Source organism: Vitis vinifera, chromosome 14 (genome assembly GCF_030704535.1).
Source record: "Vitis vinifera cultivar Pinot Noir 40024 chromosome 14, ASM3070453v1".
Lineage (NCBI taxonomy): Eukaryota > Viridiplantae > Streptophyta > Magnoliopsida > Vitales > Vitaceae > Vitis > Vitis vinifera.
The window spans coordinates 18,825,416-18,849,631 of NC_081818.1; the positions used below are offsets into that span (position 1 = coordinate 18,825,416).

The window sequence follows — 24,216 nt, forward strand, 5'->3', positions numbered from 1 at the left end:
CCCTCGCTACTCGTGCAACTTATCTTCCGATCCACTTGGTAGACTCTATGTCACACCCTAGGTTTCAAACTTAACAATTAATTCTCAAATACAACATAAGTGCTCCCAAAATTAGGAATACAAAATTTTAAATGTTGAGTTCCTGGTTGATTTTGTGCAAAAAGAGAATGTGGAAACTTATTATAAAGAAGTATACATCATGTATTACACTTTGTAATTATTAGTTAACAAAATATGATTTGTTTTACAAAGAGAACTTGTACTACATTACTTTACATATACCAAAACCCCATGGTTCACTAAAAGTAACTCATACTACAAATGTACATGACAAATATGCATTACATCATTCCTTTAAAAAGATTTAGTCTTCATATAATACAAAGGCAAAGCCTCAAAACACTTTTAATGCGAGCAAACAACATTCAGTTAACATAAAAGCAATGCTCAAACATTATTTCTAGCATAAGTCTTCTGACCTACATCTAAAGGTGAATTCACAACTCAGTAGGAAAGTTTATAACCATCTTATGAAAAAAACCTTGAATTAAACATATAATAGCATGCATGATAAACAATTTATAACCATTAACAAATATGCAATAATGTCAAACATGTATGTATGTTGTTGATGGTCTCATCTTCGCTTTTCCTCATTCATCATTTCACACTTGATAAACTACTAACCCCCACTAATGTACCCATCAGAAGTCAATGTTCCACAAGATACTCGATCATAATAATGACTATTCTGGTTTATGATCCCATGTTAATTAGTTGACCCCATGTTGTTATTTTCATGCTTTTAAGTTTGTTAATTTTGGTTTATGGTCCATCATATTTACTTTGTATGAGTTTTCCAAAATTTTAGTTGATTAGGTGTAATTAATCTCATGTGAATAAGTCGATGTTTTTTATTTAATTCATTTTGATTCATTTAGTTAGTTTAAGTGTTTTAATTGTTTTATTCTATTAATATAATTGATGTCATGCGAATAAGTTGATGTTTTTTATTTAATTCATTTAGTTAGTTTAAGTGTTTTTTTTTTGTTTTTTATTTTATTTTAGTCCATTAATATAATTGAACTCATGGGAATAGGTTGATGTTTTTTATTTAATTCATTTAGTTAGTTCAAGTGCTTTTATTTTAGTCCATTAATATAATTAATCTCATATGAATAAGTTGATGTTTTTGTTTTAATTCAGTTCGATCCATTTAATTAGTTTAGGAACTTTTATAATTTTAGTTCGTCAATAAAATTATTTATATGTGATAAAGTTCCTATTTTAAAATTTGTTTTGATTTAGTGTCAATTCATCTTCTTTTAGTTTAAGTGTCTTTTTTTATAATTTCAAATTCATTAATATAATCGACCCTGTTATTGGTTTTTGTTTTAAAGGTCATTGATGTTTGCCCTTTCTTTTTCATCTGTAATTTTTCTTGCCCAAAAATCAAATTTATCAAATTAAATAATTAAATAAATAAATAAATAATGATGAAATAATGATAAATAAATAAGTTAATTAGAAAAATAAAATAAAAAGAAGATAACAAATAGAGATAAGAAGGATTAAAAGTGTTAAATGAAATGACTATCGTTAGGGTTTTGGTGTTGTTAATTTTTTACTAGCCAAGATGGTCATCACTGATTGATGATGGTGATGGGAAATGGACGACTGAGATGAAGAGGAGAGTAAATGCGAGAACAGGTGAATTGTGGTCTCTCCGAGTCTACAATCGTATATCGTTTTTATATTGGAAAGCCTATCTTCCACCAAAACCCTAACCACCTAGATTTGGGATTTCGCCATCTTTCATCTTCGATCTGGTAAGAAAACCCTCATCTTTATTTGATTTGACCGTCTCCCAATTCTTATCTTGCTTGCCTTAATCGTTGTCTGTTGTGAGATCTTAATTTGAATTCCGTTGGATATCGGGAAAGGAGGGGAAATTGTGAAAGTTTGTCTAAACGGGGTTTATAGGGAGGTGTTTGGCGACATAAATGATTTGTCTGCTTTGTTAGTTTAGGTACCGTTTGGATCTCAGGAAAAGAGGGGAAATGAAATCTGCATGAAATTATCTGAAGTAATAATGGATGCTGTGTTAAATTGCGTGCTATAATTGAAATTTGATGGAGAATATGATTTTGGGGGCTGTCTTCATTCATTTATTTCCAAAATAAGAATTGGAATCCAATTCTGTTGTCTGGTTCTGCTTTGGATTGGGTTACAAATCCGATCCACAGTTGGGCTCAATTGCTCGATGGATTAAGATTTGTAAGCCTACATTGTGAGCAATGGTGGGGATGGTGCATCACCTTTGGATTGGGTTTTCTTGGTTACGAAAGTTGGAAAAGAAAAAATTGTAGAGAAGAACAAGAAATTGAAGGTGTAGAGGGTTCTGACGCCATTGATTGAATGGTTACCTGGGGTGGCGAAAATGTGACTGTAAACTTAGAGCATATTACAGCCTATTGGAACTCTATGGAATTGAATAAAATAATAATAAAAGAAGAAGAGTAGTGGGAGAAACTGCAGAACCTTTTGCGTTCTCTTTCTTTTGAATTTTTTTCTTTACCCGCATAAATTTTTGTTATTTTACTCTTTTGTGCTTTTCTTTTGAAGGGGCCCAAGATGTTTTAAGGGTCTGTACACTGTACACCTATTCTGCTTTAGCTTTCCTGGAAATACCAACTGTTTTATGACAATTTCATTTCATTTTTATTTTTGGTTGATTTTAATTGAACCAATGGGAGTGTAGGAGTCTGCATGCCTAGCTTTGCAATTTCATGCAAATCTGTCTTCTTTCCTGTTGTGAGTGGTTTAAGAAATTTATATGGCAGTCTTATAATTTAGGATTGGTGGATAATCTGCCATCCTTATAAGCTTTTATTTGTTAATCAATATATATGTTTCTTTGTTTGAGCTTTCCATATGAGTTATTTAGGTGTAAATGGGTGGAAAATTTTGTGCTCAATTTGATATTATGTCTTTATTACATGATGGTAATACCTTTTAATTGTTTAACTTTGCTATTATTGTGCAAAACAAAATTAAAGTAACAGACATCCCCGGGAATTTTTTCTCTCTATTTCCCACATAATTTTGACCGTAGTATGTGTACATAGGAAGGAAAAATTCTCCTAAAATACAGTGTATACAAAAGTTAGGATACCTCTTCTATTCGTTTCCTTCTATATTGAATTTGTTTGGATTTTTCCATAACGAGAAGTATTTTAACATTCTTTATGTATTTCAATGAAATTTGTTTATTGGTAATTTTTTATATTTCTTTTATTTTTTGTATTTCAAATCTGAAGCTACTTATTGCTGCTGACTGTATTTTATTTGCATTAAGCTTTTTGATAATATGTATATAATACCATAACCATAGTTCTATGTAAATATGGTAAGCTGTTTTAGTTTAAAATTGACAATTTTACAAATTTTATTTTTGTATATATGAAACAGTAAACTCTATATGAGCATATAAAAGATATTTAAATATCCAAATTTACTGTGTTCATAAAACTGAACAAGTGCCTTAGGGTGCGCCTCATTTTGGGCAGGCGGCAACTTGGTTTGCACCTTGCACCTAGGCCCCAGAAGGCTTTTGTACCTTTCAGATCTATGCTAACAACAGTAAAACCTTTTATTCGGTATTCTTAAGATCTGCTGCCCTTTTATTAGGCATTGTTTTTAAAATTGTCTTTCATGTAATTTGTGTGGATGAACTTCAATCAACTTGCCATATACTTGTATCCATAGTTGAAGAGCACTTTCATATGTCACTCTTGAGTTTTCAGAAAGTTTATGTGCAAGTGTATTCCTTTATCAAGACTTGTTCTCAAGCTAATGTAGATATCGTCTCTTCCAAATTATGATTAATTAAACTGTTGGAAAATCATTGAATCTACTTCCATGACACTCGCATGACTCAGAGTTGAACTATTTGAACTGAAATTTTTGTGAAAGTAACAGTATGCTATTGCAGCTGCTGTCTGCTAGGGTGGTGCAAGGACAACATATCAGGCATGGAGAATGTCGAACAGCATGAACAGGTGGATGGAAATGGCCCTGACAATGCTGAAAAATCAATGCCTTCCTCCCAAGAGGAGGTTGTCTTCACATCTAATATTTCTTTATTAGGAAACATCTAAATGCTGAATTCCCCAAACTTGTGCATTTAATTATGTATATTTATTTTTTGAATTTTTCTATAGGAGGCAGCTGTTAAGAAGAGGTATGGAGGAATTATGCCCAAGAAACCACCACTTATTTCCAAGGTAATTCTTATTTTCAAATTTCTGATGGTGTGATCACTGGATGTTGAAAGAAATGCTGGTTTCTACTATTTTCCAATTAAAGCTTTATTATTAATGTCAGGACCATGAACGTGCTTACTTTGATTCTGCTGATTGGGCACTGGGAAAGGTATTTGTTATTTACTCCTTTTGTGTGTGTAGCTGCACTTTTGCATTTGAGGTTTGATGAAAAAGTAAGAAACATGTGTTAGTTACCTAACTTCCTTCAATGGCTGTGGGTGGTAACAGCAAGGTGTAGAGAAGCCCAAAGGACCACTTGAGGCCCTTCGACCTAAACTGCAGGTACTGGTTTAGAATGTTCTCCCTTTCTAATTTCTGCCCTTGATTGTTGTGTTAATGTTTTCACTACTGGTTGATAAACATGGGCACTACAAAGGATCTGAAATACCATGCTGGACTTGACAGTACCTAGTTTTTGGTATCGATCTTACCCATGGTTGTTATTTATTTATTTATTTTTTGATAAGTAAACAAGAATTGCATTAGAAAAGGCTAAACGCCATAGAGCATACAGGGAGTATACAAGACGGCTGCAGCCTCAAAAAGAGAAAAAGGACCAAAAAGAACTACCTCCCCTCAAGTGGAAGCTATCCACTCTAAAAAACCTATTAGGGAGAAAGACTCCTCACCTAAATACACTTTGACCCAATTCCATAAATTACAAACAAAAGAACTCTTTAACCTCTGAATATTCATCGCACCCCCCCTAAAAGCTAACCTATTCCTCTCCTTCCAAACCGTCCAAAAAATACACAACGGAATGGATTTCCAAATCTTTTTCCTTTTCTTCCCTACAAATGAGCCCCTCTAGGAGATTAAAGTCTCCTTTACAGATTCTGGGAGGACTCACTTAATATCTATCAACCCAAAAATAATATCTCATAAGGCTCTAGTCACTATACAGTGTAAAAGAATATGATTTACATTCTCTTCATCACAACCACACAAAAAACAACAATTTGGGAGTTGCACTCCTCTTATCTGGAGCCTATCCAGAGTGAGCACCTTACCCATGGTTGTTATTTAGTTCCATTTTACCCAAAAGCACGGTCCTGTCCATGTTTGGTTTGCCAGCTTCAGAAAACATGCACAAATTGCCAAATGTTGAGACTGCCATATGATTTAGTCTATAATTATCATGTTGTGAAACCTGGATTATGGTGATGGTTATATCGCCATACATGAGCCATCTTTGATGCATGAAACAAGGATCTAAGCATCTGATTCTCAATTCTTTGTTATGCTTTTGATATATGTTTCTCTTTGGTGCTTTCTCTGTTTTAGCCCACACAACAGCAAACAAGATACCGGAAATCTCCTTATGCTCCATCAGATGGTGAAGGTATGCCTAATGATTAACATAGCTTTACTCATACCTCTTGTCCCAGATAGGAAATAAAAAGTTAACAAGGTTTCTCAAATTCATTTAGTTACTTGTTGCCACAATAAATTTGAATTCTTCTCTCTCTCTCTCTCTCTCTCTCTCTCTCTCTCTCTCTATATATATATATATATATATATATCATTTTATCAAGGAGCAAAAACTCAATTCTTTATCCTCTTTTTGGTTAGATGGAGGAAGCTCTCCCGCAGAGGACATGGCTACCAATGAATGAGAGCTGTTGTGATGGCCTCAGAATTGGTGATTGTTGATTGTTGATTGTTATCATAATATCTACATAACTAATTTTAGTAATTTTCTGTTGTTTCCAATAATAAAATTGATGAGGATGTGTACTGTACCAACATTTTTGCAGTTGAAAAGACGAATTTCTAGTTCTGTAAGGTTTTCCTGAATATGCTCGAACAAGTTTGAGTCAGCTTTTGGGTCGGGTATGGGTTTAAAAATCAGTTCAAGCCCAGCCCCCAATGATTGGGCGAGATTGGACCAGGCATAAATGTGGGCTTGGGTCTAGTTTCGGCCTAAAAATTTTCAAGCAGTCTTGGTCTAGTTTTATTTCATTACCACGTTAATTTGGGCTACATGTTATTCTTTTTGTGTTAAAAAGAAATTTGTGCTGTTCTCTCTATTTTTTCGAGACAAGGTTTGATCTTTTATAAATATTTTTTTCATAAAAAATAAATTTTCATGAATTTAAAAAAAAAAATTTATTTTTTGAAAGTTTGTAAATTGAATTACAAGTATGGTTATGTAATTTAGGTGTTACTTGGATATACAGAAAAAACTATTTTATTTTTAATTTTCTGAAAATATTAAATATTTTTGTTTCTAAGATAAGAAAAAATATTAGGGGTACGCGAGGCATAAGAATAACTATAATCCATATTTTGTGAGTCATTGAGAGGAAGAGGCCAAGAAAAAGAATATTTTGTCATAATCTAGCCAATTTTTTTATGCCTTTTGAGAGGGATGGGTTATTTTAAACAATATCCTAGAGTTGGACAACATTAAAGGTCTGTGACAAATTCATCACACGAGTTTCAACTTTACTCACATTTCTCTATCTCCTCTATTAAAAACATCCTTTTTGTTTGCAATACAAAATAAAGATTGTTTGCAAATTGAGGACGGAGGAATACAAAATGTTCATTGGTACAGCCTGTGGCTACCCTTTCCTATTCAAGGGTTCATCCCTATAAAAATGGCTGACTACCTTTCCAATGCCATTCTTTTTCTTTTTCTTTATAAAATTTTTATTTCAAATATTCTTCCCCATTGCACCATTACACCATTACTGAGCATGTCCCAAAGAAAGCATATTCAGGACCCAAAAAAATAAAATAAATGTATCTACTGAGTCAGAACAAACCGGGAGCAACTCGGTAAAATTACAGAAGGGTAAACAATAAACACTGGGGGCCAAAAGTTGAATTTCCATCTGTTGCGCAACTGCAACTCCATTAAGGCGCTGCGCTAAAACAGTGAATTTTTACATGCCTAAGAATAGAAATTGGTAGGAGCAACAAATAGTTCAGTCTGCACCTTTATTTAGAATCATCAAAAATCCATTTTTACTTCTTCAACAGCGTGGCACTGCATTGTGCCATGATCTTTGATGCCCTGGTGATCGAATCCGTCATATAGAAATTCTCAACAGCACTCCCAAAGGCACTCAGACTCATCTTCTCGCTCAACTCAGGTTTCAATGAAGTAGAGAATGTAGCCGCTTCCCTCTCATCCATGTTATAAAGGTTTGGTGCCAGAGTCTTAATCCGGGAACGGATGGCCCCAAGGGTGTCGTAAGGCAACTGGACCCCTGCCACCTCAGACAGAGCCCGAATTATTTTCCAGTCATCCCTAGAATCACCAACAGTGGGGACTGCAGGCAAGGTTTGTTGGGTGCAGCCTTCTGTATTTTCGTATGTCCCTTCCTTCTCGCTAAATGCTGCTGCTGGCAAAATGACATTGGCACGATACACGCTCTGGTCACCATGATGGCCCTGATAAACTACAAAGGCATCATCCGGAACTTTCTCCAAGTTCACATCATCCGCACCCATCAGATATAAAAATTTTGCAGACTCGATGCTTTTGCTGGATTCTGGTACAAGACCAAGGTCAAGTGCTGCAGCTTGAGCAGCATTCAGAAGCAATACATTGAGACCATTCCAGTCAGGTCTGATGACTTTTCCAAGTTTTGCTATGGTTTCAACAGCAGCAAAAATAGCATCTTTGTCACCACGTTCAAATAGCCCAGCCCCAACAACAATAGCAGGATTTTTGGCATTTAAGATAGCCGAGCAGAAGGGATGGCGACCCTCTGCAATTTCAAGAAGCGTTTGAGGGCCTGTGCCAAGATGCTGGTGGTCATAGTTGAAATCAGTTGCAGGCCCAATGTAACCCACCTTGGCATGAGTTGCTTGTACTGTTTTCCGGATTCGGGCATTTACCATGGGAGCTTCCACCCTTGGCTGCCAATTGATTATGACAAATTAGAACAAGTAACATAAATCATACTTATAAGTTACTCAAACCACAGAAACCCATCATCCCATCATCCCATCCACAGAAACACACAAGCAGAACCTTCAAGGAGGAAAATTGATCATCCTAAAATACAGACTTAACTGCAGATCAAGATTATGTGCTAACAACAGGCACCTCATTGCAAGGAACTGGGTATATTCATTGAGGGTTGAACAAGAACAAGTAAACTGGCATGACAACCACTATCCGGTGAATGATTGGTAAGCCATGACACCAGAATAAGACAATCTCTAAAATCCCTTTCCACAATGAGGTTTCCTAACTCCCATGCAGCAGCCTCTATCCAGTTAATGATTGGTAAGTCACAACACCAGAATAAGACAATCTCTAAAATCCCTTTCCAAAATGAGGTTTCCTCACTCCCATGCCTCTTCCAAGGCAATTTTTGTAAATATACTTTATACGTATTTGGGGATAAATTTGAAGACTCAAGCTATCCCTCTCCTCTCAAAATCCATAACCACTTGTCTAAAAGTGCTATAATGAATAATCAAAATAAGACTTCTAAAATAACCATAGGCAATATCATATTTTGTGAAACTGAATAATATATGCTTCCACCGTGATGTTGGTATGCAGGAGTTACACACTTATATTCACTTTAAGATCAAATATCAACATCAGATATAACCCGTATGACTGTTGAAGTAAATAAGTTTCAAAAGATCATCAGCTTCAACACTTCTTTACATGCACATAATAACTGTAAGGGCAAAAATTTTTATTAATCAAACTATAAATAGCTTTTCAGTTATGAAAGGAAAGGAAAGGAAAGAAAAGTTAAATCCTTGTTTTCACCTATGCATAGTACCCCAAAAATTACTTCTAAAAAGAGTGCTGCAAAATAATTATATTTTATATTTTTTGATGGGCAAACAAGCATATATAAAAGGTGCCAATCAAAGAGTGGCAGCGCACCCAGTACATGGAAGGTATACAAAGGATATCAAAACAACATGCTGCAAAATAATTTTCAAAATACTTAAAATATGAAGCTAGATGGTATAAAAGACCAGAGTCCATAGTTATGCATAAAACAGAAGCAATCTGACACCACAAATCATCAGTGTTATTTAAATAACACAACCCTGCTAGTCATATACTACTAAAGTTAGACTTTAATAAAGAGGTCAGAAAATTACCTGGGTGCCAACCAAAAGGAAAACATCTGCCTTTTCAAGCCCAGCAATGTTGCTATTCAAGAGATATCCTGACCGCAGATCAGCACATGGATGTGAGCCATTTCCTTCACACAGTACATTATTCGATCCCATTTTATTCAAGAAATCTTTGAGCGCCATCATAGATTCCGCATCAGACAGCTGACCAGCAATTCCAACAATTTCTTTTGGTTTAACTTGGTGAGCAACCTCTGCAACCACAGCAAGAGCATCACGCCAGCTCACAGGCTTAAAGCGTCCATCAGCACCACGAATCATAGGATCATTTAACCTCTGCCTCTTCAGACCATCATAACAGAAACGTGTTTTGTCTGATATCCATTCCTCATTTATGTCCTGCAACAGTTCAGCAAAGCCAGCTGAAATTGATGATCTTACATTTCAGTAAAAGATGCTAAAAGACATCTGAACAAGTTAAAAAAACACAAAGATCCTCAATTTCCCAGATGCTAACCCTCTTATTACAAGGAATATCCTTTATGTCACATGAAAATCACAGCAAAAGTACACAGACGGCGATTATAATAAGCTCAATAACCTCCAAAGTTCTCCTGAACAATAAAGGAGGTAGAAATCACTGAATGCATGCTATTCAAGCAAAGAATATATTCGAGAGTCAAGTGCCACATGAACAGGAAGATAGGGTCTTTAGCATGATCATCTACAACACTCAGCACAAAAAGTACAGCAGCAAAGTCATCATTTTTTTCTTGAGAAGGAACAACAATAATATCATATCTAAAAGAAATATTATAATAGAATATGCATGATCACATGCTAGTGAACCAGGGAATCTAGTTACATGAAGAGGAAGATGAGCTTCAGGATGTGTTATACTTGTATAGGCTTTTTTATTCCTTTTGTATAGCCCTCATATAGTACAGGCTTCTTTAGGTCTTTTGATCAAGTTTGTATATCATGGAGAGGATTTCTCATCCTTCTCATGTTTTATTCACTTTTAACTAATACATTTGTTGTTTATGATCAAAAACAAAAAAAAAAAAATAGAATTTTATAAACTGTCCCATGTTGAAGGCACAACATACATGAAACCCTAATTTTGGTTATAAAGCATCAACATTTAAAACAACCCCCATTTCCCCATCAAAAAAAGAAAATAAATAAATAAATAACACTTCCCTATCTTGCTTTATTGGAGATCATCTACCCTCATGAAACCACGGAGTCATGACTTTATTGGGGGCTTTGTCCTGGGTGTTTTTTCCATTTCTTTGTGTTATCTTCTTTGTTTCTTCTCTCATTCTTCTTGAATTACTTTTATTTAAGAGAATATCCCATCCCTCTAATCCAAATTACTCTTTTGTTAATATGTATTCTCATTTCCTTTTTCTTTTCTTTTCTTTTCTTTTTTTTCCCCCTTTTTGTTCGTATATATGCATATATAAAGAATTATATATCTGGCACTTCATTTGTCAAGAAAATGAATACCAGATCTTAGAGTTTTAATTTAATTATTTTCCTCACATGTATTCTAGTTTTTTCAATTTATCTCAAAAACATCTCTACCTTATGATGAACAATATGATATGACACGTGATACTGTAAACAAAATTACAAAATTCCATATCCAGCAACACAAAATGACAACCATGGACATGAGGCGAACACGCAGTGGACCTGCCTGCAATGGTTATTTTGTTTCAACATTGAAAAAGAAAATAACTACGTAAAAAAAAGAGAAAAAATAATAGTATTAGAGCAAATCGTAGGATATGTGTGTGTACTAAGTGTATGTAGCAAAGGAAGGATTTGTGTGAGAGTGTGCATGTAAATAGTAGAAGTGCAAGTCCCCACAATGTCAATGCCATAGTATGTGAAGTCCCTATTGAATAAAATATTCATCCATTTCCATATCTATACAGGATAACAAGCAACTTACAGATTTTTTAAGCACAAAAAACCAATTGAGCTAGCAATTGACTAAAAAACAAAAGAAAAGAAGGGAACAGAAGGAGAAACAGGTTCTGACATAATATGTGATGTCAGTGGCTATGTTACATGGACACTTCAAGTATGTCAAGTACCCATTTGGCCATGACATGGCCAGGGCTAGGCTAGGGGTGTGTGTTCAACATGCTTAATGGTTAGATTAGGATCCCACAGGTTATGTCCCAACCAAAAAAGCAGAAGAAACATCCCACCAACAACAGGTCAGCAGGCTTCTTTCTGCTTTTGAATATCTCATTGATAGACTCCACAACAAATCATGACAAACCATGAGCCTACCCCCAGCAACACACCGCAACAACAGTCACATCAGTCATGAGTGGGATTGCCCAGCACTAATTTTACCATTCCATGCAAAATGGCTACATGACATAACTAGTATTACTGATCTGCCAAACAATAAAATTTATGATATGAACACTAAAAGGTGGTCAAAAGGGACCAAGTCAGATCACTTCAACTTCGCAAACATTCGATCAGTTACTCAGTTTAGGTCAATTCCTCTTACATGCATATAACAACCTCCATATAAATTCCTTAAGTCATTTTCTTTGCAAAAGACAGAAATACCTTTCTTTCATGGAACAAGAGAAAACTCATCCACGGCAGCAGACAACATAAAGTTGCAGAAACAAGGCAGGAAGCCAATGCTATGGGAGGATGCAATGCAAAAACTGATTGGAAAGAAGAACAGATATAAAATTTAGGTGATCTTAGTCTACCTCATTCAAACGTGGGAGAATACGCATAACCTCAGGACCTCTGCTATCAATTCGAATGTTGGAACCAACCGCATCTGTTACATCAATGGTCTCTGTCCCCTTTAGCTCCCAGTTTCGGGCTTTAAAAGCAAAAGGTTTTGAGGTGAGGGCTCCCACAGGACAAATATCTATCACATTTCCAGAAAGTTCACTTGTCATAAGTTTTTCAACATAAGTCCCAATTTCCTCTCCGCTGCCACGGCCCAACATGCCAAGATCCTGAACCCCAGCAACCTCAGTTGCAAACCTGACACACCTGTTGGACCAAACATGTTCACATCAAAAGCTTGTAAAGAATGATGCAGCTTCACTAAACCAGACAAATACTCTCAAATCAAGAGTTGAAATTAATGTGAACTTTGCAACTTGTGGCACAACGGTGCAATGCAAGTTACCCATACTTCATACAAGTGCCAAAATACAGAAACAGCTCTCCACAATTCATAGCAGAAGTACTATTTTAAGTTAGCATTAAAGATTCAAGGAAGAAGAGAAGAACTTGATCACATTGCAACAATGCACACAAAATAGACACTTTCTTTCTTATTCTTTTGGCAATTGGAATTCCATTACAGAAGGCAAGCAAAGAATACATCAGGAATCAAACTTCTAAACAGTGACCCAAGAATATAATCTGCAAGGGAAGAAAACATCTAGATTTAGTCTTGAAGATCCAGGGATGAAATTAAAAGAGAACTCTTGAAATGATAAAGGCTCTAAATGGCAATAATGTATTGCAGTACAACTCAGAAAACTGCAGAGTTCGAAGGATTTTTTATATCAGAAACAACAGATGTATTAATTAAAAGTGAATAAAAACATGGGAATGATGAAAAATCCTCTCCATGAAATACAAACCTGATCAAAAGACCCGAAGAAACCTCCACTATACAAGGAGGGCTATACAAAAAGAACAAAAAAGCCTATACATGTATAACATCTCCTGAAGCTCATCTAGGAACCTGACCCTATAAGCCCAACCTTAGGGTGTACTTATCAAAAGTCAAATAAGTTGAATTACACTTAAAGGATAGGGTTTAAAAATGTCAGTACAGTAAGCCCAAAAAGAAACATAGAAATGAAGCAAGTCCCACATCATCTCCGGCATCGTTCAAGTATCCTTGAAAATCCTAGCATTCCTTTCTCTCCACACAATCCACAACAAAGTGACACAAGTGATCTTCCAAAGAGTCTTGCCTCTAATAGAGTTCCTTAAACACTTGAAAGAAATAACCATCTAAGGAAATAAATCCTACAGCTATATGGAACTAAAAAAATCTTAAGCAGGCTTCAGCATATTATTTTGAATATCTATCTCATTCTTTCAACACATTATCATAAAATAGACAAAGATGCTGCTGTATTATCATCAACTAGAGATAGAAACAACAAGGAGCTCAATGGCAAAATCACCCCACCCAAATCCATTGGAATAGGATGCAGAAAATGATCCAACTAGTTACACAGTTGAATAAATTGAATTCTACACAAGTGTAAGAGTCACTCATGAGATTTCACAGACTTAAGCCCTATTCGCCAACTATTTTTTAAAACAATTTTTTGTTCTTCACAACAAAAAAAAATACAAAACACAATTGACAATTAGAAAACAGAAAACATTTTTCTGTTATTTAAAAACAGAAAATAATGTATTTTCAGATAACATCTTTTCTTTGTTTTGAGTTGTTTTCCCTTGTTTTTTTTACAACTGTTTTAAATAATAATTATATAAATATGAAGAATGAATAAAAATAAAGAACTACACATAAAAGTTATTTTTAAAGCATAATTAAATACATATAAAATGGATTAAGAACATTTCAAGTTCCCAAACAGACTTTTGTTCTACAAACCATCAAAGAATAGTTTTTAAAAATTGTTTTTTAGATACGTTTCCAAAAACACTTTCCAAACATACCCTAATTCTCAAAACTTCTCATCCACCAAAAAGAAAATAGAGATGTAGATTCAAAATATGAATACATGACAAGAGAAGAAACATTTATTTGCCCAATAAATTTTGCAACTTTTTCGCAAATAAATGGGTACTTCAACAAATTGATAAAAGGAGAAGGTTTAGAATTCGAACAAGAATAAAATTAGATCAGGAAAGCGAGCGAGGCTACCCAGTTAGCCCCTCAGATTGCAAAGAAAAAGCTCATAAAGGGAGGAAAAAGGAAAAGCTTCCAATCTTTTCTGTGAGTTCAAGCACAACAAAGCTTTTTTTTTTTTTTTTTTTTCTTTTGGATAGACAAAATTTTATTAGACAAGTGCTACACAAAATAGGAGGTGCAACCCATGTAGCACAATCAACCTTATTTTCTTGACTCTAGAAAACTCCCTAGCCAAGTAAAAGACATAAAACAAGATTTTTTTTTCCTTTTATATAGTAAGCAAGAGGAAAAAAAATTTATTAATGAAAAGGTCTATATGCCTTGGTACACAAGTTGTAGACAAGGGAAATCAAAAGGCCTAGTTATAAAACAAGAATTTTTTATTTATTTTTTATTTTTTTTATGAGTATTGTAAAACAAGATTAATCAATCTACCTACATGCTAAAAGAACCCTCTCAGCCTTCTTTGCACCCTAAACTTAAAATCCTAATTCTCATAGTTTAGAAATTTTATTTTTGTGAGTAAAATTTTAAGCTATAAGGGGTGCAACCCGTGCACACAAGATGCAACAAACACTAAAAAGACAAAGTAAGAGAAAAGAAAAGGATTTTTTCACTCCTTAAGTTATACTCAGAACATCAATGAATATACATACATAAAATACATACATACATAAAATACATACATACATACATACATATCTGTGTGTGTGTGTGTAAAATGCATGCATATGGATCTTGTAATCAATTTCTCATTATATAATAAGAAAAGATAACCAAAAATGGAAATCAATCAATCAATCAATCCATCCATACATTAGAAGAGTCCTTTAGGCATTCTCAGCATCCCAGGTTGGAATGTAACAGTAAGAATCCAAAAAACCTACTCTATGCTAAGTAGGAGTCCTTTTTTTCCCCCTTTAGAGAAGGCATATTAAAATTTTATTAAAGAGCACATAAGCAGAAAGGGAGGGCCTAACTCATGTTGCTGAGTATACAAAGAGTGCAAAGGCAGAAAACACTAAAGTAACACAATGGGCTTCATAAACAATTGGAAACATTCATGAGATCACACTTGACCAAAGAGAATAAAGTAATTGCAACAACATTTTTCAACACCAATTCCAGGCTCTCTACTACCCTAATAAATCATTTTTAACTCTCTCCAGATGGAACAAAACAGAAAAAAAGGAACCATCCTCCAAAAACGCCTTATACTGCCTACAAAACTCCCATGTCAATCTAACAATTCCTCAACCAAACAAGTAAACATTCATGAAACCATAAACAAGAAAAATGTTTAAGGCCCATAAACTAAGAACCAACCTACAATAAATTGGAAAATGATTGGGCAAATGCTCATTCTACTTACAAAGGTCATACTAACTTGCTAAAGACCAACACAATATTATGAGCTACCCATCATAAGAAAATTTTCCCAGGCAGCCTCCAAAGTGGAATTGGAACCTAGACCTCCTTGACAAGAAAGAGCCTTACTCCCTTAGACTCAGGAAGCTTTAGAAAGATTTAACAAAGAATATTTTGTTCTCAGCTACCTTCCAAACAGCTTATCAGACAATAAAGACCTTGGGTACCTTTTCTTAAGATTACTATCTCCCCAAAAATATCCCAGCTTCACCAATCTAATTCTCATTGCCCATAGAATAACAAGCACCTACATGAGCAAATTCGATGACTAGAGAGAGTGATTTTGATCAAAGTGAGCCTCCCTCCCTTAGAGGGCTATCACATGTCCACACCATGAGCCTTCTTTTAAACCTCTCCTCCACCAAGTTCCAAAATGGTACAGATTTAAAATAAGCGTTAAAGTTTAAGTGGTAGAACACCTTCCCTTAAGGTGCTTTTAATATACATTTTCTCTTTTGCCTATCAAAAAAAAAAAAGTAACTGTAAGTGGTAGAAAACTTCCCAACTCTATAGCCAGAACAGACACAAGAAAATCCACATTTTGCACATTCCCCATTTGAATGCCTAAAAGAAGTCATATGCAAAAAAACAAGTGCAAAATCTCTATTTCCTCTCCACCTCTTTTCCCCACCTTGAAGGCTTTGATGAAGCCTCCCTCCAAGTCCTTACGAATAAAATAACTTAAAGCCTCCATACCTAACTCAAAGAAGATGGACAAAAGAGGGTCAGCAGCCTCAAACTATAGGAATGGGGGAAAAACTGGTCAAGGATCCATTAACAAACAAAAAAATTTGACAGTAGATATTTAGAACTTAATCCACCTCAGCTACTTACACCTGAAATTCATCCTTTCTTAATTCTTAACAAGAAGCCCCAGTTAACATGGTCATAGAAGTCTCAAATCCAACTTTTAAGCAGCATCTAATTTAGAGCTTTTCACTCTAGCATCAATGGCCCCATATTTTAATAAGAATGGCATCAAAGATCCACATCCCTTCCATAAAAAGCATTCTGCAAATGAAACATTACCTCCACAATCAACTTTCTCAGCCTATTGGCTAAAATCTTGGTTAGAAGCTTGTATAAAATTTCAAACAAGCTAATAGGTCTAAAGATTGCAATGGTTTTTAGGTACCACTCTTCTTGGAACCCATACCAAAAATATCATGTCCAAGCTTCTCATAAAATTACTAATGTCATGGAAATCATCCAAGAAAGTCATCATCTCATTGACAACCATGTGGCAACATGACCTCCAAGAAAGCCATGAAATATCCATCTAACTTGAGGTCTTATCACAACTAAAATCACTACTAAGTTGGAGTTTCTCAAACCAAAAACTGTTAATGATGTTGCTCAAATGAGAAAGGTTGGGATGGGGATGCAAAAGGTTATAGGTTCAAGCCTTAGGAGAGGAAAAATGTTGCCTGTAAAAAAAAGGATGCTAGTGATACAGAGGCATCCTAGGGGTTTGCTTTTCGTATTTTTTTAATACTTGATTACTTTAGCAGTGTTAATATTTTTTATTAGTTATGTTAGAGCCTTGTAATTGTTAAGTGATGTCAATGATTAGTATAATAAGGCATGAGAAGTTTCTGCATTTGGAGGCTAAAATATATGCACTTATATGTTATCAAGTTGTTGCAAAAATTACCAATTACGGAAAAACTCTTAATCCACACAATGACTGGGACATTGTACTAGTTGTGGTCAGGTAGGAAATCAGGAGCAATAAAGAGAGACTGCCAAAATGAGGCATAGGATTAAAAATTTTCAATGGGCTGTGAAAACACTTTGGGAGGCTTGCCTAGGGATTTCCAAATCCAATCACAACCATTGGACATACAAGAAGGTAATCTTGACTCTTCAGGGTACAAATTTTTTTTTTTTTTTGAAAAAAAAAAAAAAGTTCCATATATAAGGATTCTCCATCAATATATTTGAGTTGTCACTTATCATAATCATGGTAAATGTGAGTATCCTACAATGATAATGAAGTAACAAAAATTCAAATGCTCATTAAATATTTTATGAATGCCCTATCAGTATCTGTTTGGGAGTTGGAGGTTAGTATTTGTGACTGGGAAGGTTTGTCAGTTTTCCATAACTGTACAAAGACAAGAAGTTCAAACATCATGAAGTTTTCTTCTACAAACAATGAGCATTTTGAGAACATATATTATTATGATTGGAATATAATATTGAAACATGAAAATAATAAAATAAGTTTAATAGTTTGGCTAGGGACAAGTACCAAAAGTTTTCATTGGTTTGGCCTGAAAATTAGGTAAAATCCCACTTAGACCAAAGTTTCTTAACTTGAAATATTCATATTAATAGTAATAAAACAAGGGAGAAGTGATCACACATTCATACCGTGTACACTGAATGCAACGAGTCATCACAGTCTTAACCAAAGGGCCAAGATTCTTATCAACCACAGATCGCTTCATGTCAGTGAAACGGCCGCGATCAGAACCAAAAGCCATAGACTGATCCTGGAGATCACACTCTCCACCCTGGTCACAAATTGGACAATCCAAAGGATGATTCATCAGCAGAAACTCCATTACTCCTTCTCTGGCCTTTTTTGCAACTGGTGTACTGGTCTTAATCTTCATCCCTAAAAAAAAAAAAAAAAAAAACCCTAATATGTCAACAATCAAAAAAATAATCCAAGCCAGAATGAATAACATAGTGCTGCATACAGATCATCTAGCCAAATCATCATATATATATAAAATATTAAAGCATAATCAAACCTAAATGAATTATAGACTATACTTCACATCACTTTAATACCACACTCACTGAATCAGTAGACTAAAAAAATGATCAAATAAATCAATAAGCTAATTATAGAACTAGAAGTAAACGATGTCAATTATAACCTGTGAGTTAAGAAAAAAAAATCCTAAAACTAAAGATCAAACAAATCAAAAAATTGCAAATCTATATACAATAGAGAATGTCAGACAGAAAAAAGGCAGGAAAGAAAAAGACTATAGAAGCCAAAAACCAAATAATTAAAAAAATAAATATAAAATTAAGAACGGAATGATACTACAGTTTACTATATAGTATAGATTAATGACCCATAAAAATCAGATCATAAAACAAACGAGGACCATTGATAGCAGAATGAAACCCTAATGAACCATAAACCACAGTTCTTGAACCCTTAAACAGACCCTGAAATTAATTAAAAAAATGAGGAAAAAAACACCCAAAACGAAGTGCAATACCCCACGAATCGCAAAACCCAAAATACCAATCATAAAACAATAAAAAAAAAAAAATAAAAAAAAAAAGGAATTGAGAGACAAAAAAACACGAATTGATGAAACAGTGTAAGGCCACGCAGTACAAAAGCCAAACTACCAAACAAATGAACAAATAAAAAATTTCTGAAAACCCTAACCAGGAAGAGCGGGCATGGCGCAGGAAGCGACGGGCTTAGGCGACTTCTCTACCTCGACCAAACACATACGGCAGTTCCCGGCGATGGAGAGGCGGCTGTGGTAGCAGAATCGAGGAATGTCGACGCCCGCAACCTCGCAGGCCTGGAGCACTGTCATGCCTTTGGGGATTTTGACGGGGTAGCCATCGACGAAGACCTCGATGGCGTCATCGGGTTTGGAGAAATGAATCCTAGCACCGGCGACAGGGGTCCGAGGAGGGAGATCTGGTGGGGAATCGGGCTGCGCTGTTGCCGCTTCTGGGTTTTTGAGCTCGGGCGTGGAGGTGATGGTTCTGGTTATAGGATTTTGGGAAGCCAAAACCCTAGAGGATCTGTGGAGAATGGCGGGTCTCAGGGCTCTCGAAGCTATCAACCCTAACCCCATTTCTTTGGCTTTCTGTGAGGCTTGAGACTGAGCTCCGCTTTGGGTTTTCAACCCTCCCAGTCTGAGGAATGACGGATGGCAGGTATTTGAGCTGACCCGATCGATTTAGCCCGACCCGTTTCAACAATATACACTTTGGTTAGTTTGAGGGGAAATGTAGAATAAGAACTTGTTTGGGTGATGAGAAAAGGATGTTATATTCACATCCTCTAAAAGCCTCTTTACGTACATTTGCTTAACAATTTAAAACTTATTAATACATTTACTTATAATAATTCTAAACTAGCCAAAGTATCATTTCCATTCTTTTTTATCCTTAAACCCATTTTTTTTCTTTCTTTTTCTCTCAACCTATTTCTTCCCAACTTAAACCCTAAAAGAAAATCTATATTCTTTGAAGCTCATTTGACAAAAAAAAAAAAAAAACCTAGGAAGACCAAACAATAAAAAGATGTTTGGAAGTACAATTCCAAACGTTCTTAAGATTATGGATGGTAGTTTATTAGGTTAAATGGGGTTGTCCACCTCATCTCGGCCCTATTGAGACGGGTATGAAAGTATATTAATCGAGGGATGGGATGGGTACGGGGAGTTATTCAAACAATCATAAAGTGTTCCATCTTACAACTCCAAACAATATTTGTGACATTTTCTTCCTCTAACACCAAAAATATGATAAGAAATATAAAAATTATATTTTAAAAAAACACATATTTGCATGTTTACCATGATTGAATATGATTATTTGCTTATTCATTGATGAGAAATTCAAAAGAAAACGAAGGAAAAATGAGAGGAAACTTGGTATATTTTTTGTAATTATGGGTGGTTTAAGGATTTCTGTAAAAGAGCATTTTTGTTTTAGAAAAGTTCATTAAAAGGATGAATACAAAGAAGAGTCTATGGACACAAATATAATTTCCTAAAAAATATTGTTTTGTTAAATATTTTTAAAAACAATTTCTAAGTTGAAATGTAATTACTATTAAAAACTTAAGACATGAAAACTACTTCTTCTTTTTTTTCAATTTTTTCTTCTTAAAAATAAAAAAGAATTATATATTTATATATAATATAAAAAAATTTAAAGTATTCCTCACTTTTTTAATTCTCTCTTATAACATTTTAAAAGGAGTAAAATTTCACAATATATTTATAAAAAAAAATTGTATAAGAATCAAGTTTGATTGTAAAAATAGAAAAAAGTGATTATATAGAAATTATTTTAATCACCAAATTTTAATAGAAAGTTAATATTAATTATTGACTTGTCTCTCATCATTTTCTCCTAAACCAAACGAGATTGGAGTTTCACCTACTAGAAAATCCCCTTGAAGTTATCAAAAAAATTTAGGACAAGAAAAAAATTTTAATTTAAAGATATGTTTGTTGTATATAAAAATTGAAAGGATAATTAGCAAATATTTATAATTTTTATTTTGAAAAAAAATGGTGAAAATTACCTTGCAAATAGTTGGAATGAATTTATATAAATAAAACGAATATTTATCATTAAAATTATTTCAAATAATATGAAATATTTTTAACAAAATAGGAAGAAACTGATGAAATTTTAAACGACATAGGATCACATGTAGACATTAAAGAATGTATTAAATGACAATAAATGAAATGCTAACCTTAATTAATGTCATGGAAAGCCATTTTCGTGCTCCACTGGTGTCTAAGAATATGTTCAGTCCGTGATGGTGTGAAAATCTGGGTTCAATGAGCTCTTCTCTTTCTACACCCAAGATTCAGTCAGTATGTGCTCTCAAGATGAGTATGCAATGCGTGCCTTTTTTTAGCCCCCCAAAAAATAAGTCTTCCTTTGCACTTATATATATATATATCACACATTATTTGAACCACTTGACTTAAAGAGTCAGTTAAGTGAATTAGGGTGAACCCATAAAAAATCAAGCAACAATATGTGTCCAGCTTCATTATGGACCACAATGCAAAAATAAAATAACATTGATTTATGACATTATCACATTGATTATGTAAGTCCACACATAAAAAATTACAATAGAAACAAATAACGAAAAATAAAAAATATGAATGAAATTTAGAAAGAGTTTTAAAATTAATAAAATTTCCTTATTTGTTTCTCTAATTTATTTATATTTTATCTTATTTTAACTTTATGTAAAAACAAATAATTTAAAATATAAGACCATTTAAATAATTCTCTTTTCCTTCTCTAATACTTATCATAGTTTAAATGAAACCTAAAACTATGTTTAGTTTCAAGAAATGGAACAAAAATATTAAAAAAAAATCAAATTATAATTAAAATTAATAGGAAACTTGATTATTTTTAATTATTTTAATTTTTATATAGAAAAATAAAAATAATTGAAATGAGTTTAAAGAAGCATGTAACAATAATTTATTAACTTAAATCTATTTTTCATTTTCCTTCTTTTTTTTTTTCTTTTTTTTTCCTTCATATTTTTTTCTTTCGATTTTTCCTTCAAAATTCCAATGCATATATACATATGTTATTATAAAATGAGAAATAAAAAAAATAAAAAAGAAAAACATGTAAAACTTCACTAACAAAAAATATAAATATAGATTTTTTAAGAACTTTTAAAAAGTAATTTGTAAGTATGCACTCCAATAGTAACACAAACAAAATTCCAAAATTATCCTTCATTTTTTCTCACTTTCATAGCTAGCCGTCAACTACCATACTTTTTTTTTTTTTTTTTTTACTTTAAATTGACATGATAATTGAAAAAACTCATAATTGTTATTTTTTAAAAAGAAAATTTACATATGGCAATCAACCATATCACATGAATGTTTATCAATGTTTTTAAGCTTGACATGTGGCAATCAACATGTAACATTATTTTTGTTTTTTTCCCTCTTTCTTCATTTTACCGTTTTACTTTTTTACAATATGCTAGTTACACATTCTCATAAAATATTTTTAATTTCATTTTTTTCACTCTTTCATTTTTTTATTTTAATTATTTATGAACACTTTAAATATAAAACAATAATAATAACATATAATAAATCATTAATGAGAAAAAAAATTAAAATAAATACATAATAAAAATTTTAACTTTTTACTTATATGTATATAAATTCGTCATTAAAATGTTTAATATTTTTAATTAAAGAAGATAAAAACTTGGTTGTGGTTCTACCATTTTGATTTGTTAAAATTTTTAACTTTTTTTTATATAAAATAAAAAATAAAATATATTTTTCATAAAGAATTTGTATTTAGTCATTTACATTAATTTTATTAAAAATTAAAATTTTTACATATCTTACCATAAATCAAATAACAATGATATATCATTCCCACTACAGTGGTACTTTTAATATACTCCAGTGTTACTTTTTTCATAAAAGAAGGATACCACTTTTTTTTCTAGAAAATTAAATAAGAGTAGTGCATCAGTTCCATCATAGTGGTACTATTAATATATTTTAGTGTTATTTTTTTCATAAAAGAGTGGTACATTTTTTTTCTTCCAGTGTTGTATTTTCTTTTCAAATGGTTATGTCGATGGATGTGCAATTTTAATGTGCAAAAATGTTAATTTTTAACAAAATTAAGAGAAAATAATATAAATGATTAAATAATTTTTTTATGAAAAATATATTTTAATTTTATTTTATATAAATAAACAATTTAAAATTTTAACAAAGAAAAATGTTAAAAGTTAAAACCACAACCAAGTTTTTATCTTTTTTAATTAAAATATTAAACATTTTAACCAAAAAAAAGTTTAAACCATGGTCAAGTTAGATCTACAAGCAAAAAATTAAAACCATAATCATCAATTCTAATTTTCACATGAAAAATTTAAAATATTAAAAAATACAAACAATAAAATAATACGACAATATAATAAAGTTTATAAAATAAAAAATCTTATGTCATAAATCTCTAAATGTGTTATTATATATTTATTTTTATATTAAATTTGTTCTCATTTGCTATATATTATTATTTTATGTTTAAAATGTTTATAAATAATTAAAATCAATAAATATGAAAATATAAATTGTGAAAAAAAAATTGAAATTAATTTTTTTTTATGAAGCCAACATATTTAAAACAAAAAAAAATGTGGAAGTATTATGGAGGGGAAAAAAAAAAGAAAAAAGAAAAATCAGTGTGCATGGTTAGTTGTCACTTGTCATTTTTAAAAAAAAATATTAATCATAATGGGTGATGAGCTTTTTGACTTGTGATGTAAAAGTACAAAAAAAAAAAAAAAATGGTGACGATTGGTGGCTGGATGATGAGGGTTAGATCGTAGTTTTGGCATGTTAATGATTTTTTACTATTAGAGTGCATGTTTTGAGGATTATTGTCCTCAAAATGAATGAACTTTAAAAGTAAAAAGTTTGTGGTTTCAATTTTTATTTATTTATTTTGAGATTGCATACTATTACATGATTCTCTCAATAAACCATGCACACTCCTTAAGATATTTGACAATTACAATTTAGTCATCCCGTTTTCTAAAATTATATTGATTCACTATGTCAGAGTTTGTAAGATAATGGGGTTAATGACTCTAGTCAATTGTCATAAATACCATTTCATTTAAATGATAATGTTTTGCATCAAGGAAAAAAGACGAAGCGTAAATGAAACATTTTGATT

General features: G+C 32.8%; 2 protein-coding genes and 1 long non-coding RNA gene across 3 annotated transcripts; 1 reads left to right on the plus strand and 2 right to left on the minus strand.

Annotated features, from left to right (window-relative positions):
* The first annotated feature begins 1,542 nt into the window (after positions 1-1,542).
* LOC100241624 (uncharacterized) lies at positions 1,543-6,105 on the plus strand. Its single transcript, XM_002270303.5, has 7 exons — positions 1,543-1,829; positions 3,995-4,118; positions 4,224-4,286; positions 4,387-4,434; positions 4,554-4,607; positions 5,610-5,667; positions 5,898-6,105. Exons 1-7 carry the CDS (start codon positions 1,699-1,701, stop codon positions 5,939-5,941), a joined length of 522 nt encoding a protein of 173 aa, XP_002270339.2. The 5' UTR covers positions 1,543-1,698; the 3' UTR covers positions 5,942-6,105.
* Positions 4,554-5,465, minus strand: LOC109123807 (uncharacterized). The gene is made up of 2 exons (XR_002031657.2): positions 5,331-5,465; positions 4,554-4,751 (listed from the first exon to the last, which is right to left on the minus strand). It is a non-coding gene; the product is annotated as an uncharacterized LOC109123807 (long non-coding RNA).
* Positions 6,106-7,046: 941 nt separating the features above from the next.
* On the minus strand, positions 7,047-19,788 carry LOC100246750 (NADH dehydrogenase [ubiquinone] iron-sulfur protein 1, mitochondrial). Its single transcript, XM_002270121.5, has 5 exons — positions 19,148-19,788; positions 18,103-18,349; positions 12,146-12,440; positions 9,417-9,791; positions 7,047-8,198 (listed from the first exon to the last, which is right to left on the minus strand). The coding sequence occupies exons 1-5, from the start codon at positions 19,569-19,571 to the stop codon at positions 7,299-7,301; spliced, it is 2,241 nt and encodes a 746-aa protein (XP_002270157.1). The 5' UTR covers positions 19,572-19,788; the 3' UTR covers positions 7,047-7,298.
* Positions 19,789-24,216: the final 4,428 nt, after the last annotated feature.

Bases quoted from the DNA above. Each gene is read 5' to 3' on its own strand.
- LOC100241624 (XM_002270303.5), top strand. From the start codon at position 1,699: ATGCGAGAACAGGTGAATTGTGGTCTCTCCGAGTCTACAATCGTATAT. The intron at 4,287-4,386 runs GTAATTCTTATT...TATTAATGTCAG, and splicing joins AACCACCACTTATTTCCAAG to GACCATGAACGTGCTTACTT. The intron at 4,435-4,553 runs GTATTTGTTATT...GGGTGGTAACAG, and splicing joins CTGATTGGGCACTGGGAAAG to CAAGGTGTAGAGAAGCCCAA.
- LOC100246750 (XM_002270121.5), bottom strand. From the start codon at position 19,571: ATGGGGTTAGGGTTGATAGCTTCGAGAGCCCTGAGACCCGCCATTCTC. The intron at 18,350-19,147 runs GTTAGGGTTTTC...TTTTTTTTTTAG, and splicing joins CGCCATGCCCGCTCTTCCTG to GGATGAAGATTAAGACCAGT. The intron at 9,792-12,145 runs GTAGACTAAGAT...GAACTGTTGCAG, and splicing joins TTCTCCCACGTTTGAATGAG to GACATAAATGAGGAATGGAT.